We start from the raw sequence: 18,009 nt of genomic DNA, 5'->3' as shown, positions 1-18,009 counted from the left end.
AGTATATACCGTGAACCATACTCCTGCCCTGCAAATTCTTTTGAAGTGCCAATAAAGGGGGAAATGTTGGATATTTCTAACATTCCCTCCAAAATAGTTTATGAAGAGTTTCTTTCTCGTAAAGTAATTCCTCCTACTGCCCAAAAGAAATTTAAAAATGACTATCCAAATCTCTCCGTCGATTGGAAGAAAATCTATTCTCTAGCATTTTAGTGTTACTTTGGATACAAAGTTAAGAGCTTTTCAGTACAAATTACTAAACCATATTGTGTATACAAATGACAGACTTTATAAATTTAAGATTGTAGACTCGCCATTATGTGCTTTCTGTTACTCTGAAGATGAATCCCTCGAGCATTTATTGTTTCTTTGTAAAGCAAGCGAGGTATTCTGGAAAGAGGTATTGTCGTGGTTGGCCATCCATAAGAATGAAGTTTTAAATTTTTCTCTCACCGATGTTTTGTTTGGTAAGTTTGATATCGATACAGACTCTATGGTAGTTAACCATATTCTTCTTCTTGGAAAATATTTTATTTATAGGTGTAAGCTTGATAAGATTAAACCCTCTTTACCAGTTTTTAAGGCTAAATTAAGAGCTACTCTTAAATTAGAATTTTACATTGCCAGGAAAAAAGGTACACTGGCTCAACATTACAGAAAATGGAATATCTTTATTCCTGTATTAAGTTAGACTATTTCCTTTTTCCACTCTACCTTTTAAAAAACTCCACCGAAAATATTTTAGGTCACTCTATTTTTTCGAAACCTGCTTTTTGACCTTTTGTTTAGAAAGCTGGTGTTTGCTTTGCATGTCTCTTTTTTCTTCTGCTCTCCATAGCATAATATACCTTGTTTATTTTTTAACGTGCTTTGTTTGTAGTAAGTAATGTTAAGCTTGTAATAATTTATTGTTGTAGTGTAAGTAAGTATTGTATTAGTGTAAGTAAGTAGCGTTAGGACTGTAAGTAATGTTTAAATTGTAAGTAGTGTTTCTTTTTTCTTTGTAATTTTGTACTGTATGTTTGTATGGCAAGAAATTAAAAATATTAAAAAAAAAAAAAAAAAAAAAAAAAAAAATGACGGAAGAGATGATCGAATAAAATATAAAAGTATGACAAAATTGTTACTTACTTAGCAACTGCATCTGTATCACCTTTTGACTCCAGAAGACGTCTCTGCAAAAAAACACAAGTACTGGTATTAAAATACAGTGGAACCTGATATAACAAACCCTTTCATAACCCTTACCAGAATAATAAATAATATAAATGAATGAACAATAAGTCCCTGGTGTAATGAATGAAATTCTTCAGCCTAGGAAAAGTTACAAACATTAACACTCCAGAAATGATACAGACCTTTGCCTCTTCATGCAACTGTTCTTTTAGTTCCAGTTGATGTTTTTTCCTTCTTTCCTCTGCTGTCATTTCAGTCTGTGTAAAATTATAACAAATCTTATTATCTTATTACTTAGTGATTTCTACCAAAAATCGTTTTTCAAAAATTCTCATTTACTCATACTTTTAGTTCCAATCTTTTTGGAAAGTGACTTGAAGTGATTTGCAAAATGAAAGGGCTTTCAAGATTTTTTTAGTAGGCCTTCGAGATAACCAGTGGAAAGGTACACTGTAGTTTACACTTGAGTAAAAATTGAGTTCAACCAAATAGTTTCTTGAGAAGAGTGTTTGATGGTCGTGAAGCTACGAAATCATGATGAATCCTGGTATCGGATCTTTGATATTTTTAAAAATAAAGGAGTCAAATCTTAGGCCATTAAAATACAATTTTAAAAATGTTAATCTGATTTAAACAGTTTAATTTAAATTTAACACCAGAACTACAATGAGTGTGTGAAAATTACACAGTTTAAGTTGTAGATCACATACATTAATTTAAATGATTAAGTTTGTTTTTGCTATGAAAAAATCTTAACTATGAACTGATCAATCCAATTTTTAAGTGACATTATTTTTTAATAATTACTGCTGATTATTAGTAAAAATGTTTAGTTTAGATATTAAATTGATTATTTTAGACCACAAGAAGTTATCAATGAATTTTATGTTAACTGAGTAGTTTGTTTAGTTTTTGCATAAGTCGTTAATTTTTATATGATGTTTTTTAAACAAAAATAGTAGTGTAGCTTATTATTTTTATGTTAATGACCCTTTATTAAAATGTCCACGATTTCAAGTTTATGAAGACTTTAAGAATTAGCTACAATAATTGATACTACACTGCAAACGGCTTACAGTGATTCCTGAAGTTCTCAGCTCCGCAGAATACTACAGTCAACAGAAAAAGAGGAGGTTATAAGACTTTTAGACATACATTGTATGACTTTAAGACTAAATTTTAAATTTTCTAATCTAATTTCAAATCATCCTCCTGGCCTTTTGATAGATTTGTGTTTAGTGGTCATGAATTCAGCTCCTTAATGCTTTGTAAATAGCCAACCGGTCTCAGGGATGTAGCTAAGAGAACACCAAGCCGGCTCATCAACAAGCCCAGCCGGCTTTTCTGGCCTTGGTAGCTCTAAAGTTTGCCCAAGTCTTTGTTTTCATTTGAAATTTCAGCCGGATTTAAATTCTCTTTCAGCCGGTGAAATTAGCCGGCAGCCGGCCCTTAGCTACAACCCTGCGGTCTGCCTCCAGCCAGTTATGTGAGTGTTTGAACAAATTTATGTTCCATTTACAAAAATATTATATTTTTGTTTGTTTGTTTGTTTGATTACTATGCCCTCAATTGGCAAAACAGTGCTTAATACTCTGCCCCTAAAATAAAGTAGTTTTATTTACTCTTAGTTTTAAACTGCACTATTTCTGCCGTTACTAAAATATCAGGGGTCTTCTCAAAATATGTAGTGAGGGGAATACATGTATTTTGTAGTACATGTAGGTGGCAGTGAGCACTTTCAAAACTTCATAGGAATGGCTTGTATGATTGTCACAGGGCTGCTAATAACAGTCGGTCATCAGATATTGGCCGACCAATATTTGCTCATGTCTGACAAATTTTCAATTGTGGTCAGACATAATGTCCAGAGAATTTTTTAATCGTACAACATTTTACAGCAACAATGAATAAAATTCAACCTTTTGTTATTGGTGATGTCCAACCACAATTTTGTTTTGTCCGACCAAGATGGTGTCTTAGTAGGACATATGTCCTTTCAAGTGAAAAAAATTATTTGCAGCCCTGTTATTAGATGCCTGTGAATCATGCTTTTAATGCCACAGAAAGCATTGTCATCTTCTTAAAATTCACTTCCCTAAAAAGCGTCAATTTCAGTTGCCAGAAGTTAAGAATTAAACAAGTCATTTTAAGTGATAAACATACACATTGTGTTATATGAAGTAAAAACCACCAAGTTTCAATGAACCTGAGGTAGTTTGCTCGTGTACACGAGTATCTTTGTGATTCTTGATTCATTTTCAAGTTTTCAACCAAATTTTCATTGCTTCCAGCTTGCATTGTTTGTTAAGTGCATTTTGTATCGTGAGAAATCAAATTGATCTGAGGAGTAGCTGGCATGCCTACAACATCTAGACAGCAATTTTTGCTGGTTGCCGGGACTTAGAGGACCTGATGCATATAGATTATTTTGGACTGTGTAGATTTTCTGTAAAATAATTTTAATAGCAACTGATAATACTGAGGAGCTGAGGAATAATTATTTGAAATTTAATTTATTTTACAAAAAATTAAATTATGTCAAAATATCAACCCTTTCAAAATTTTAAGTGATCAAGACTTACTCTTGTTCTGCTTTCAAGTAATGCTCCTTTCCCCTCTCGACCCAAGAGAAGGTCCTCTTCAGCCTAGAAAGGAAAAGAAAATACCACACTCAATAAACTACATGCACAATTTTATTTAATGGCAATAAATCATAGGATCATTTCTATTGTCCAACTCCTCCTCTGCCGCCGACACCTCCTACTCCTTCTCCTCCTATCTATCCATCATCATCATTATCATCAGCAGCAGCAACAGCAGCAGCAGCATTGCCAATATTGTTATCACAATCATCAGTATTGTCAAACCATTGTTATCATTATTTGTGTTGTCATTGTTATAATACAATGTAATCACCATCACTGTCATCATTATTGTTATTGTCATCACCACAAGATCACCACCATATATTGCTGTCACTGTTGGCAAATCATCAGACTCCTCATTGTCATCTCAATAACCAGCAATAAACTAAAACCCCGCTGCAATTTTTTCATTTAAAATTGCAGTTAAAGCAACTTGCTGCATAAATAAAAAAAATTAACATAACATACCTCTCCATTCTCTTGTTGATCTTCTCCTTCGTCTTCTTCATCCTTCACAAAAAGCAGAAAATGATCAATCACTTTAAGTTAACCCAATTTGCAAATAGCATGAATGACATAATGTGTAAAACAATGAGTAACAGTAAACCAACCTTGAGAAAGATACCAATGTTTGTGATCTTTTTCTTGGCGACAGTGAGTAATGTGGCTGGAGCATCCTGAAATAAATAAATAAATAAATATTAAATAAATAAATAAATACTTGTAACTAAATAAATAAAATTAAATCCCACTTTCATACTCTCAGTATAACTTGCCCTGGTATACAGTGGATTCTCATTAAATTTTCTCCAACCCTTAATTTCTCAATTAAACCTCCTGATAACTCAAATCAATTGCAAGAAGGGTGTATGCCACCCTCAATCCAGTCTGGAGATCAAAGATTCACCAATCAGCGCTTGGCATTTCGCGGCAGCCCGCCGCGGCTCAAAACCTGATTGGTGAATTTGAAACGGCCGGCCGATGATGTTATTTCTCTGGTCGCTGAGTTGAGCACCGATCATAGTCAGCAAGCCGTATGCATGATTTCAGCGTGGATTTTCTCGGAAATTGTTGGAGGGATGAAGTTCAAATTCGGCGAAGAGATAGAGCAACAACTCACCGATCGATAACCGTCGTCAGATAGGTGAGATTTTCAGAAGTTTTGCGTTAATTCTGGTTTGAAGTGGAAGAGGTCGCTGCTGTCGGCCGCCGACTTGAAAGCCTTGTCTCCTCTTTCTCTATTACCGACCTTCGGCCGGCTAAATCAGTTAAAAAGGCGCTTAAAACGGTCCGCGCAGGCGAAGAAATGCAACAATTGAGTCGATAAACAGTTCATTCAACTTCATTGAGATATTTAGAGCGAAATGAAGTTTAGATATTTAATTTCCAGAGCTTTATTTCAGTAGCCCTTATAGATTTCAAAATTTCTTTTGTTCGTCTCATGTCAACAACAATAATACGAACACATAGGGTGGTCTGCCTGTGTTGAAACTTATGCAACCTACCTCATTGACTAGCACTGTGTCTCCAACAAACAGTGCATAGTTCTTGCTCTCACTGTCTTCAGAACTCTCATTAACCAGACCTGAGAACCCTGCATTTATGTTGAAAACCATTCCTAAAGACAAACATAATTAGGATCACTTTCAATAGTGAATCGATAATCTCTAAATTCAGACATAAGACAAAAATAAAGAAAGCTGTGAAATTGGTCTTCTACCAAGTTATTTTTCCTGAAAAGATCGGACTATTTTTTCTATACCGGTAATTTGCCTTGTTGAATATGTCACAAAGTGACCAAGGTGAGCCTATGTTTGTTTTTCTTACCTTTTTTTGCAACATGATTGTTTTTCGAAGTTATAAGTAAAGAGCCTTCCCTAAATTCAATTCCCATTCCAAACCTGAAAAGAGGCAGACAAAATAATGATCAAATAGAATTATAGTAATAACTATTGATATGAAAAATGTACAACAAATCACACACAGTTAAATGTTATGTTCCTTCACTCACCCAACATTTTTCACAAAATTAGCCTGAAAATCAGGTTTCTTTTTTGTGACATGGTCAAGGGCAGCATTGTAAACATCACAAAGCTTTACACCTAAAAATAAAGATAGCAATGTTTACTCAAATAATTTTAACCTACATGTAAATTAAATACAGTTATTTACCTACTAGAAGATGGTTTTCCATGTTCTATAAGAAAATAATGCACGCTTGAGGTCTATAAAAGCTGCTAGTGGATGCCCAAGCCGTAAGGCGAGGGCATTCAGCTGCTTTTATAGACCTCAAAAGTGCATTATTTTCTTATAGGACATAGGAAAACAATCTTCTAGTGGGTTTAGAATATAGCATTAAAAAGAGCACAGAACTTACAAGACTCGCGGCCGCTCACGGCTGCTCACGGTATTTACAAACGCACGCAACATCGAAAGTGAAATTTTAGTTTATTCTTTTCTTTGGCGGCTTCTTTATAAATAAACCAAGATACCATTTCATTCATATTTCCTATTTATAGTCCTTACTCCGACTACCAAAAGATTCTCACAAAGCCGACAAATCTAGTTGAGATATTTACGCATTCAAGCCTACTTCAATTTCATTCAAATGAAAAATTTCCATGCGTTCGTTTCGCAGCAAGTTTTTTAAATTCGCCTCTAATTTCGATTTAAAAAGAACAAAAGTGGAGTGTTCTGTCTTCAGATTGTGGCTAAAAAAGGTTTCTTACCTCAAAGCGTTTCTAGAGTCCGGCTTGTTTTGCTAAATAATTTCCAAACAATTTCGGCAGTTCACGGCAAAATAGTGGCGTACACAACTCCAAAGAAAAAACAGCAAATTTCAACGATTCTTTCTTCATCTGTCGCTTCCTTTGGCACTGTCTTACTTCCATTTAAGCATGTAAAACGTTTTTGATAAAAACTTGCTGCTTTAAAGCATTTTAAACAACAAAACAAGAGAATAGAGGCGAAGTCGACGAAGTCACGCGTTCAGCGAAACTCGACAAACAATTCGCACATCCGGGGTACCGGGCTTCTATAGTTTTCAGCTATGTTCTATTAAAAATAATGCCCGCTAGAATTCCATTGCGCGTATACAGCGGCTATATTCTAAAACATAATAATCCAAGAAGTGATTGATATTTGATTCCTCGTTACATCACTTTTAATAGTGTCAAGCAGCGAGACCATTATGCCATGTATAACAAAATTGTACAAATTATAAGAAAAATAAATATACAGTAGAACCCCGGTAACTCGAACTCAGATAACTCGAACAACCCCGCTACAGTAACTCGAACAAACTTCCATTTCCCTTGGATTTGAACTCACTTTTCAGTCATTTTTACTCGGTTAACTCGAACTCGGATAACTCGAAAACCCCGCTAACTCGAACAAAATTTCGTTTCCCTTGATCAAAATTTGGGTCAAATTTACCCCGATAACTCGAATCCCGGTTCTTGCAACTCACCACGGTTGCCCACTGGTTAGAGCAACAAAACAGATCACGTATTTGACAGCCTTTTCCACTCTTATGATTATCCTAAGAATTTATGATCGTGTTAGAGTTTCTGACGAGATAAGTTTAATTTGCACTGTGCTGTTTACTGAAGTGCTGTAAAATCAGTAAACTATCAATTATTAACTTGGCAAATTAAATATTCAATCTACCCCGATAACTCGAAACCCCGATAACTCGAAACCCCGCTAACTCGAACGGTTTTTCGTTTCCCTTCAGAGTTCGAGTTACCAGGGTTCTACTGTAAATTACTTACCATGTCTTAGCTTGTCCAAAATAACATCCAATGTTTCCAGCAGAAAGTCATAGTTGTCTTGTTGCTCCTGATACAGACATGGTACTATTTAATTTTGAAAACAAAATCCCCTGGGAAGAAGGAAAGAGGGAAGGAAGGGGAAAGAGATGAAAGGACGGAAAGGTGCAGGGAAGGAAAGGAAAGACAAAGAGACAAGAGGAAAGGAAGGAAGAGAAGGAAAATGAGGGAGAAATGGAAGAAAGGAGGAAAGGATGGTAGGAGAAGTTAGAGAGAAGGAAGAAGGGAGACAGGGTTAAAAGGAGGGGAAAGAGGGAGGGAGGAAAGGAAGGGGGAGGGAAAGATGACAGCAGGAGAAAGAAAAAAAGAAGGGAGGAATGGGAGGGAAGAAAGGAGGGAAGAAAAAGAGGGAAGAAAGGAAACATGGAGGAATGAAAAAAGGAGGAAAGGATTGAGGATTGGAGGGATGGTAGGAGGTATGAGAGAAAAGGAAGTAGGGGGCAGGGTTGAAAGGAGAGGAAAGAGGGAGGGAGAAAAGGGAGGAGGGAGGGAAAGATGACAGGAAGAGAAGGAGAGAAGAATAAAGGGAGGAATGGGAGGGAATGAAGGAGAGATGAAAGAAGAGAAAGGAAGGAGGAAGGAGAAGTAGGAAGGAGGGAGAGTCAGGATGGAAGGAAGGAAGGGTAGGAGGAATGGAGAAAGGAGGGAGACAGGGAGACAGAAAAGAAGAGGAAAGAAAGAGGGTGGAGAAAAAAGGAGCAGAGGGAGGGAGGGAAGGAGGGAACGGGAACAAGAGCAAGGAGCAAGGGAGGGTCAGGGAGGAAGAGAGGGTCAGGAATGGATAGAGAGAGGACGGGAAAAGGAGGGGGTAGGGAGGGAGGGAAGGATGGAGGGGGAAGAAAGGAGTGAGCTAGGGAAGGAGGGAGGGAAGGAAAGAGGAGGAAGGGAGAGGAGAGGAAGAAGAAAGTGAACCCTACCTGTGACGGCTCATACAACATTGTTCTGACAATGTTGGAACAGTAGTACTTATACCGAACACCCAGTGAACAGATTATCGTACCATAGTGGAGCTTGTCTTCATTGCTGAAAAGAAAATGAAGTAACATTTATTTACCAGAAGGCTGGGCTGTAGCTTACCAGGTCAGACTCTTAGTCTATATTGGACTAACTTTATACTGAGCAGACAGTGAAAAATAACTGGCTACCCACTAGCTGACACTATAAACACTGCTACAAGTACAATTCTGATCTCCTACCTGACAGCGCTAAACTTAAGTGTGAATTTTCCACCACTCTGTACAATAGGAGAATAACACATCTCGACCTAGAAAGAGAAACAAAATTAATAAGAAGAAGAGGTCATAAGTTACGTCTGTCATTGTAGATTTACCCTTTTTGGCCCTAAGAATGATAAAAGTTCAATTTTTTGTAAAAAAAATAATAATACATAACACAAGAAATTGATCTTAAAAAGGAAAAAAAACTCCCTCATTAAGTACTAGTACATGTACATAAAGGAGAAGTGTATGCAGATCAGAAAAAAGAGCGTACTGGTTAATTTTCTCCCCCTCCCCCCCACCCCACACCGGAAAGAAGGAAAGAAAGAAAGAAGGAAATAAAATAAATAAATAAATAAATACCGGTAAATACACTTTTTCCTGCTTGATTATACCTTTACTACTCATATTGTAAGGCTTCCAAAAGATAGTGAAATAAAATAAAATAATAGTCTAGTATGGACTCACTTGGTCGGCATCCATGCCAGCTTGTAGAAATTTCTTGGACTCCAAAGCTCCCTCTATTCCATCAGCAATTTTAGAATGCTTGACTCGCTACAAAACAAAATGAAAATATATTACATGGAAACCCTGTCTTATGTGCAGTGTTTTGCTATGGCAACCCCAATATGCATGATTGAGGTCACATTTAGAACTCCTTTAATACGGCCACCCTGATGAAGTATTAGGAGATTTTTACTCAAATTATATGTTCCTAATTAGCATAAATAAATAAAAATCCCATTGTATGTAACAAACATGTAAATCAGATGAATGTTTGACATTATAAACCGGCATTTCTTATTAAAAACATCAATTTTACAATTGTGTGTTCATAAATGGCTAAGTACAGTATCACCTCTTGCCACCCATCTTTAAAAAATAAAATAACATTTTGCTTGTAAATAACTTTTCAACTGGATGTAATAAAACCATACCTTCTCATCATCCACAATTTCCATGATTTGCTTCTTGAAGTATTTGACAAAAATATCTGAAGAAACTTGTGAAGCTTTCTACAGGAAAGAAAGTTGAATGTACATGTAACTATACAACATGGAAAACTGACTCACAATTGAAGGCTTGAGCGCAAGAAACGCACTTTGTGTTTTGGCCAAATTGAAAATTGTCACAGACAACTCCAAATTTCGCACGCAAGTTCGTTTACGTGTGCTTAACATTGATCTGTATTCAAATTCGCTGAATCTAGCTTCGTTTTTTAGAAATTACGTATACAAAGAACAAAGGCGTTTTGCAAAGCTTACGTTCTCCACAGTCAGCCAGCAGCATGAGTTTTTCGACACATCGCGTGTAAATCTTTCCTTCTAGTGTTATTTAACTGTCCGGGGAGGTTGAAAAACGTGTCAGAGCCATGCTTTTAGTTCCTAGCCACCATTTTGAGGATTCGCTTTAAGAAAAGGACTGGATACTAACACATTGTGACGCGATGTCACCTGATAGGTGTCACGTGAGAGGAAAAAGAAAAAAAATGGCCATTTGTTCCTGAAAATCATTTGAAGCCTTTGGTTAGTTTTAGCGTAAGTGCGGCTGCCAGGTGGTTGAAGGACATCATTAAGTCTGAATACCCGTAAGTTTACAGCATTGCTTGAAGAACTGAGTGATGTTTCTGCCTTTGTTTTGTACAAACAAGGTAGTTTTGAGCCTGGCCGCATAGAAGCCCTAAAACAAGAGGTTTCTTCCCGGGAACTTCGTCAACGCGAGTTTTAAAGGGTCTGCTTGGGTTCTGCCGCGACAAAGTTGCCGAGAAGTGACCTGGTTTTAGACTTTAAAAAAATTCTTTATAGGTTTGGCAGGGGACCTCCCCTTGCCAAAAATTTTTCTGTGCCTCATTAAATATTCATCAATCAATCTATCGATTCGTGCGAACGAAAACCTCATAAGTTTAATCTTGTTTTCGCGGGATTTTGTAGATGTGTGATGATGTAAGGAGTGGAGATAGAAGTGAGAGCAAGCCGGCGGCACTCAACTGAAAGCAAAACTAGTAACCCCGACCCTACGGCCTTGGGGTTACCTTTTTGCGTTAGGGCTAGGACTGTAACCCTAAAAATTTAGCTGACTTCATCGTCTTGAGAAACAAAAGGTTTCCTTTGTTTATCGTTTGCAAAAGAAAAGTCAAAAGACGCAGCGCAAGCAAAAACCTTGTCTTTTTGCATGTGTTATTTTTCGAAAACGAAGGAAAGACCAGCAAAATTAAATACAGGGCAGTGTTGAGCACTCGTAAACGAACTTGCGCGTGAAATTTGAAGTTGTTTGTGACAATTTTCAATTTGGCCAAAACACAAAGTGCGTTTCTTGCGCTCATGCCTTCAATTAGACTATTGCTTCTGTTTTCTATGAGTGATAGTCAACTCGGCTGGACTTCCTTGACTATACAATGTACACTCACATAAAACTCAGGCTTGCAGTCTAATTGTTAAAAAGATGTTCAAAATTAATGATGCTTAGTAAAATGCATGTAGGTTACATCTATTATTGTAAGTTATTCATTACCTTGACATGGGTAAGTTCATTGTCCTCTCTTACTGACATAATGTATGCTACAGCACTGCTAATGTCAACCTGCAAAACATAAAAAAAAACATTTAAGGAGCTGTTACACTAGAAAAGTGCAACATGTCTGCACTTTGTTGTGCCATTGCAAGACAAACCGTGCAAAATGTTGCCTAGTACAAACCACCCACTACTAAGGTAAATGCATAAAACGACTTCTGCTGATATTGCCTCAGTGAAGGAAAACACAGTACTACATGTACATTAATTTCCTGCAATCAAAAAATTAAAATTTATTATTTTAAACTTGCTTGACCAGTAGTTTTCTGACCTTCTCAAATGACTCCTTTTCAAATGCATTCTTCCACTCATCCACAAATTGTCCTTGGAAATTATCTTTCACAAAAACACCCACTGTTTTTCCCTACAAAGCACGAAAAGAAGAAATGAATACCACAGCGCTCTTTTTATCATTTTAACACATACAATCAACCCTCCAAGTTAAGACCATTTTAGTCGCCATGGCGACTTAAATTTTGGAGCTAGCGACTAAATTGGAACCAAAGTCGCCAGCCTAGCAACTAAAATTGAGAAGGATTTAAAGCGTGAGCTTAATTTAGCGACTAAAATAGAAAAAGGCAATTCACCCAAAGAAATCTTGCCAACAACAAGATGCTCTTACTGTACACTGTTTGCAAAATTTTTATTCCAGTCAAACCTTTTCAACGCAGCCACCGTATAGGGGCAGAGCGGAGTGTCCATATTATGGAGGTGAGCGTATACAATGTGGGCTTAAGTCTGTTAAGTTTAAATGAAATTACAAGCATAGTGATCGAAATAATGTGACATACTTACAGATTTACTTTCCTTCATGGCACTAACAAGTTTTTGGAAATTCTCCTTGTCTTGGTCAGTCTGTGAATAAGATCAAATTATCAGTGTTAGGAAGAACACAAATTTTACAAACATGGTACCTCTTCCAAAATAATAATATCAAATGAAGAGTAACCGGTGATATATAATCAAGTAGCTGGCAGAACTCTAGCCATCGCCGGCTCATTTTGAAAACCCTGACAATTGTCACTGCCAAACAGCAGTTTCTGTAACAGAGAAACTTCAATAATTATTGAGCCCTGCTACTGCTACTGCAGTCCATTGCAGGTATCTCTCCCTTTCCCACTCCCAGTACAGTAAACAGCCGCATGTAAGAACCTAGTGGTTTAAGAACCTGCTGGCAGAAATTTGCCATTTTAATACCCCAAAATATAAGAACCTGTTTAGCCAAGCAAATTTCAGCAGGTTCTTATTATGTGGGTTATAGAAAATTTTTATGAACATTTTTAACCGAACATCCCAAACTGTATTTACAAATAAAAAAAAAGACAGATTCACATAGACTGTAATTGTCTTCTTTGGACCTTGCATGAGGCTTGAAGCAATACAGTTATGAATAAATGCTGCATAATGAAGGACCAAACCCATTTGTTTTTCTTCTCATACAATCACAAAACTGGCTCCTTCTTTGAAATTAAGAACCTTATTAAGAACCTACTTAGCCTAAATTACCAATAACTACCCCCAAATACAAGAACCTATTTTGCCAAAGTTAGAAAATTGTAGGTTCTTACACGCGGGTGTTTACTGTATCTCATCAGGTTGCCCTAACTGTTTGTAGTACACATTGGTTGGACTGGAAAGAGGAACCGTGAAAGAGAAGAGTTTTCCAAAGACTACTTGTAATGACCCTTGACAGAGACTGATTGAACCCAGACAGCTCAATCTGAAGTCAAGGAAACCATACTATTTGCACTCAAAAGTCTTCTCTTTTAAATAAGCATAAAATACTGAAGAAAGATTTGTGCACCTCACCTTGTCTCTCAAGTGTAGTTGTATTGAAGGAGAAATGTTGCCTTTCTTTTGCATTTCTTGCAGTGGCTTTAGAAAATCAATTTTCTTTTTGCTTGCAAGGAAGTGAACTGACGATTCACTTAGCACTGTGACAGTGTCTGCCAGTTCATAACCAAACAGCCATTGCTATAACGGAACAAAGTTCAGTAAATCAGAAACTATTTCAGCTCTACGATCCAAATGCTCACTCTCCTATAAACTGGTAACAGTACATCTACTGAGGGTGGTAAAGGGTATTTTCACGACCCGTGATCAGCCCTTTTTAATTCCCGTGAAATGTGAAGGTTTTTTTTTTCCTTGTGAATTGTGATTTCCATATGATAGTAGCTGTGAACTGTGATTTTCCAAAACGTTCTCTTTTATTTTCCATGAAGCATGAAAATGCCAATATTATATTTTTTTGTGAAATTGTGAAAGGGCCATTTAATTTTCCGTGAAACATAATCTATACCCCCCTTTACCACCCTCTGTACTATACTTGCATATAACTGAATGACTATGATTGTAATAAAAAAAATAAATGAATATTAATTATTTTTTTCCAAATTTAAAGTCAGGAATGAACAATCAACACAAGTCATTTATAAACAACAGTTCAAAATACCAGGTGTAGTTAAGGTGAGAATTTAAATGCACCCTGCATCAAGGTGCAAAACCCAATTTATATCGCAATCAAGAATGTACTTCATGTACAATGCAATTAATGATCGACATTCCAGGCCATGTGACCGTCAAAACCGACACTGTATTCAAATGGTTTACCTGGATTGCTGTCGATTTGCTGTAAATGACATCTTCATCTTGCCCCACTGCAATCACAACAGCATCAACACTTGGAAAAGCTGCCCCATTTCCTTCAGCCGTTTCCTCTTTCTGAAATTCGCATCATATTTGCCGTACGTGAGAAATCTCTAAGTCTTCGCACGAAGTGCAACTAGCCACTTACCCTCCCAAAAACGCTACAAAATTTTTACCTTCCAGGCGTCGTAAAACCTTTTGATTCGTCGAAAAAAGGCGTCTTTGTCGAGGGAGATTTTTGAGGCGGCCATTCTTTCTTGTTCGAAAATATCTACATTGGCAAAGTGTGTTCGAACCAAGAACACTCAAAATGGCGGGAATAAAATCCTACTCGGTGACGTCATGGGCAGTTCGACCAATCAAAACCGCGCTTATATTTCAATTTCGGATGATAGGCCGCTGACCATCATAATTTTGCGGTGATTCCATTAGCTCAGACAAACGACTCTAAATGTCTGTTCTAAAGTGAGTATTTCTTCAATTTTCTTCTAGTTTATAGCTTTCCTGTCTCATTTCTTCCTTTGGTCATAAACTAGGATTATTTTTAGGGTTATCTCGGCGTTGCAACATGCTTGATCGCAGCTTTCTGTCTTGTTCACACCAGAAATTTGAAACGGGTTTGCTTCTACGTGGTTTGAAATTATTTTGTGCCAAAATGTTGTGTATGTGATTTAAAAGTCCCCTTAATTGAACCAAACGTAGCCTGTGTGCAATAATTGTTCAGCTAAATAAGCATGTTTCCTGTTATTTTCTTTTTACCTGCCATGAGGGTGGTATAAGGTCGTAAAGGGGGTTATAGATCATGTTTCACGGAAAATAAAACGGCCCTTTCACAATTCACTCACGAAAAATGTAATAGTGGCATTTCATAATTCACAAAAAATGAGAAGATCGTTTTGGAAAACCACGGTTCACGGCTACTATAATGGAAATCACAATTCACATGGAAAAAAATAGCCATTTCACATTTTACGGGAAATAAAAAGGGCTGATCATGCATCCCGAAAATACCTTTTACCACCCTCTTCCATAGCTAGTGGGGTGGGGTGGGGTGGTGGTGTGTGTCCTGGGGGTGGTGATGAGCAGGGGGTGGGGGAAGAAGAAGATAAATTATGATATAAAATTGATGGGGATGCTCATTTAAAATTTTATAGAAGACAGGGCTCGAGACTAACTTTTTAACTTACTGGTTTACTGGCTAGTGACATGTCAGATTTTACTAGCCAAAAGTAATTGTTCACTAGTCAGGTATATGGATTTGTATCAAGTACAGTTGACTTTTCCGAGTTTTTCACTAGCCAAATGGCTAGTAGGAATGCTAAACCTGGTAGCCAAAACCTAAATTTCAGTAGCCTTTGGCAAGTTGGCTACCATTAGTCTCGAGCCCTGGAAGAGAAACATGAAAGTACCTAAATTCCATTCTTGGAGGTGTGCCTCCATTCATTTTCACCTCTGCGCCATTTCAAAACCTTGTATAGGTCCTCTGCATGACCTGGCCACATGGTACAAAATCAGCTCTGCTGGGCTGCAGTTATGCAATGAAACATCAAAAACAAAGCAATGCCAAACTTAAATAGTGTAAGTTGCTTTGTTCTGACAGACTTGCGTTTTTTTGTAGTCGCCATGGCTGAATTTGTACCATATACCGGTAAGTTTTGTCAAGGGCCCATGGATGGGTAATAAGTGATGGGTACTAGAGTATCAATCAGGCTACCTATTTAGCTTGAGCCTTTTTTCTATTATTTTTTTTGTTGGTTTACTCGTGTCCACCATCTGGATGTTTGAAGAGTTGGGATATACCACTGACCAATGACTGGATTAACTTTTAAGCTTAGTGGTATATAGAGTTCATTCCCTCCCTCTGGAGGATAGGCCATAGTGGGATTTACCAAAATAGAGATGTTAACATCATGTTAATGAGATTATCAATACAGTCAACTCTCTCTAAAACACGCCATGGGGACCAGCTCTTACTGTCTGTCTCAGAAAGGTGTCTGTCTTATAGGGAGTTTAGTGACAGTAAAAGACTGACAAATGGTAGGGACGGGACCAACACCAGGTGTCATTTTAAAGAGGTGTCTGTTAATAGAGAGTTGACTGTAACTTAAGTTAACGGGGAGATTTTCTGTTGGCCAGCGGGCAATTGCCTTGTCAACAATCGTTTGCTTATTGCCTATATAGCTCACAGTTGGCACCTACCCTTCATCTGAATATTGCTTCTCAAGAAGTAAGTGAGCTTCTTCCCCTTGAACCATTCTGGTAACCCCATGAGTGGTCAACATTGCATTTATTGTGTAGTATCAATATGTTGTTGAGAAAACAGGTAACTTGCTACTTCTGAGAATTTTAGGTTCAGTGTTGGGTTATCACAGCTGTACTGATGTTATGGGATATTTGTCTCAATATCTTGATATCTAAATTTAGGAGTAATTTTGAAGCTCAGTGTTAGATTGTTAGTTGATATAGAATTTTCAAATTGTCATGGGTTTATGGTTTTTGCATATGTTGACATTGTGTTGCCCTCAATAGGGATGGATTATTGTTTGTACGTGATTTTCGCCATAGAGCACGATTTATGATACTCATATCAGTATTATGAATCATGCTCTGCTGTGAGAATCTCAATGAGCTAGAGACTCTTGCCCAAGCTATTCTGCCAATAGGTTGTGATCACTGCTATGGCAACATTGCTTACAAACCTCAGACATTTGTGTGACTCGCATGACTGTATGACTGGCATAATGATGCAAGGTGTTAGGGGGGGGGGGGGGGTTGTTGCCTGGATATTATCCCAACCTTCAAACCTTACCCTACCCTCAGCTTTTCACCCAACCAACACCATCCCTTGCACATTACACCCCCTCGCCTTTAGTTTTCCTCACTCACCTACAGCTTTCATATTAAGTAAAGTGGGTGATCACTTAGGATTATGGCTCACCAACTCCCCCCTGCACTCGGCAAACCCCCACCCCCACACAAAGTTGTCATCACCGTAGTTTCATGTAATGGCCGGTAATTCTTTATTATTTTTCAGAACTTAAAAAAACACATGCATGCTCACTGAAGTTTATTTTTCTACTCCTTCTCTTACCTACCGTAACAGATGAGGCGTGACGACAACCAAAGTGGTGAGTTAATAAGTTGAATTTAACTTACCGGTACCTAATTACCTGGCTAGGATGATTCCCTATGATATCATGTTTAAATTAGTCTTTTCCAGGCATTTTGTTGCTTTGACTTACCCTCACCAAATTGAAAAAAAGATGTGGGTTAGTCGTAGCAATGTGGCAAAATAGCATCCTTTCTTTCTCACTTTGAGCATGTTGCTATTCCTTCAACTTGCTGTTCTTTGCACTAATCTCGGTTTTTTTACCCGGCTCCCCAACTAACTAAACCACTGGAACAAGCTAGACTGTGCTGGACTCCCATATTTTGAAATCTTAATTTAGTTTAATTCAAGGAAAGAAATGCAATGTCCACTGGATTTATTAAGCTTAAAATATTATATTTGACACACTATTAAGTTGTTTTCGTTAAATTTTGTAAGGGAATTAATTGGGTATTTGCATGGTCTATGTGTCACTGTGTAGTGTAAACTGAAAAGTGAAATTATTATAAGCATTAGGTGTAGTAAGTTTAAATACTATATTGTAAGTAGAGTATCGTAATTAGAGAAATGTAACATATGTTGTATTGTAAATAGCGCTTTTGTGTAAGTAGTGTAATGTAATGCAATGTAATGTAACTTCTTATTTATTTTTTTGTGTCTTGCAATGAAAAAAATAATAATTATTATTAGTACTGAGCAATATGAAACAGTGCTCTTTTAAATAGTTTTCTAGTTGGCATGTTATGTATAGATAAAGATAAAGGAAGATCATTCCAAAAATAGCATCTAATGGCAGTGGGGCAATTTCCTTATAT

At 37.1% G+C, this 18,009-nt stretch overlaps 1 protein-coding gene across 2 annotated transcripts in view; it reads right to left on the bottom strand.

Annotated features, from left to right (window-relative positions):
• Window positions 1-14,395, bottom strand: part of LOC144649948 (FACT complex subunit SPT16-like) — a 32,933-nt gene extending 18,538 nt beyond the window's left edge. Inside the window, exons 1-20 of one of the 2 annotated variants that reach the window (XM_078509536.1) lie at window positions 14,262-14,395; window positions 14,050-14,160; window positions 13,249-13,413; window positions 12,235-12,294; window positions 11,711-11,803; window positions 11,380-11,448; window positions 9,807-9,884; window positions 9,337-9,423; window positions 8,848-8,915; window positions 8,569-8,674; window positions 7,595-7,661; window positions 5,833-5,923; window positions 5,649-5,722; window positions 5,327-5,439; window positions 4,433-4,498; window positions 4,290-4,331; window positions 3,759-3,821; window positions 2,253-2,285; window positions 1,359-1,433; window positions 1,132-1,175 (exon numbers count right to left, since the gene is read on the bottom strand). In XM_078509536.1, the coding sequence (XP_078365662.1) occupies window positions 1,132-1,175; window positions 1,359-1,433; window positions 2,253-2,285; window positions 3,759-3,821; window positions 4,290-4,331; window positions 4,433-4,498; window positions 5,327-5,439; window positions 5,649-5,722; window positions 5,833-5,923; window positions 7,595-7,661; window positions 8,569-8,674; window positions 8,848-8,915; window positions 9,337-9,423; window positions 9,807-9,884; window positions 11,380-11,448; window positions 11,711-11,803; window positions 12,235-12,294; window positions 13,249-13,413; window positions 14,050-14,160; window positions 14,262-14,336 (1,580 nt within the window). In that variant the 5' untranslated portion in view covers window positions 14,337-14,395. The remainder of the gene's footprint in view (window positions 1-1,131; window positions 1,176-1,358; window positions 1,434-2,252; window positions 2,286-3,758; window positions 3,822-4,289; window positions 4,332-4,432; window positions 4,499-5,326; window positions 5,440-5,648; window positions 5,723-5,832; window positions 5,924-7,594; window positions 7,662-8,568; window positions 8,675-8,847; window positions 8,916-9,336; window positions 9,424-9,806; window positions 9,885-11,379; window positions 11,449-11,710; window positions 11,804-12,234; window positions 12,295-13,248; window positions 13,414-14,049; window positions 14,161-14,261) is intronic. The other variant, XM_078509537.1, reaches the window with a different exon arrangement.
• Window positions 14,396-18,009: the final 3,614 nt, after the last annotated feature.

The sequence above is a fragment of the Oculina patagonica genome, chromosome 4, assembly GCF_052425735.1.
Source record: "Oculina patagonica isolate OP01 chromosome 4, crgOcupat, whole genome shotgun sequence".
NCBI classification, from domain to species: Eukaryota; Metazoa; Cnidaria; class Anthozoa; order Scleractinia; family Oculinidae; genus Oculina; species Oculina patagonica.
The sequence above is the reverse complement of the archived record's forward strand: the minus strand, read 5'-3'. Positions and strand labels throughout refer to the sequence as shown.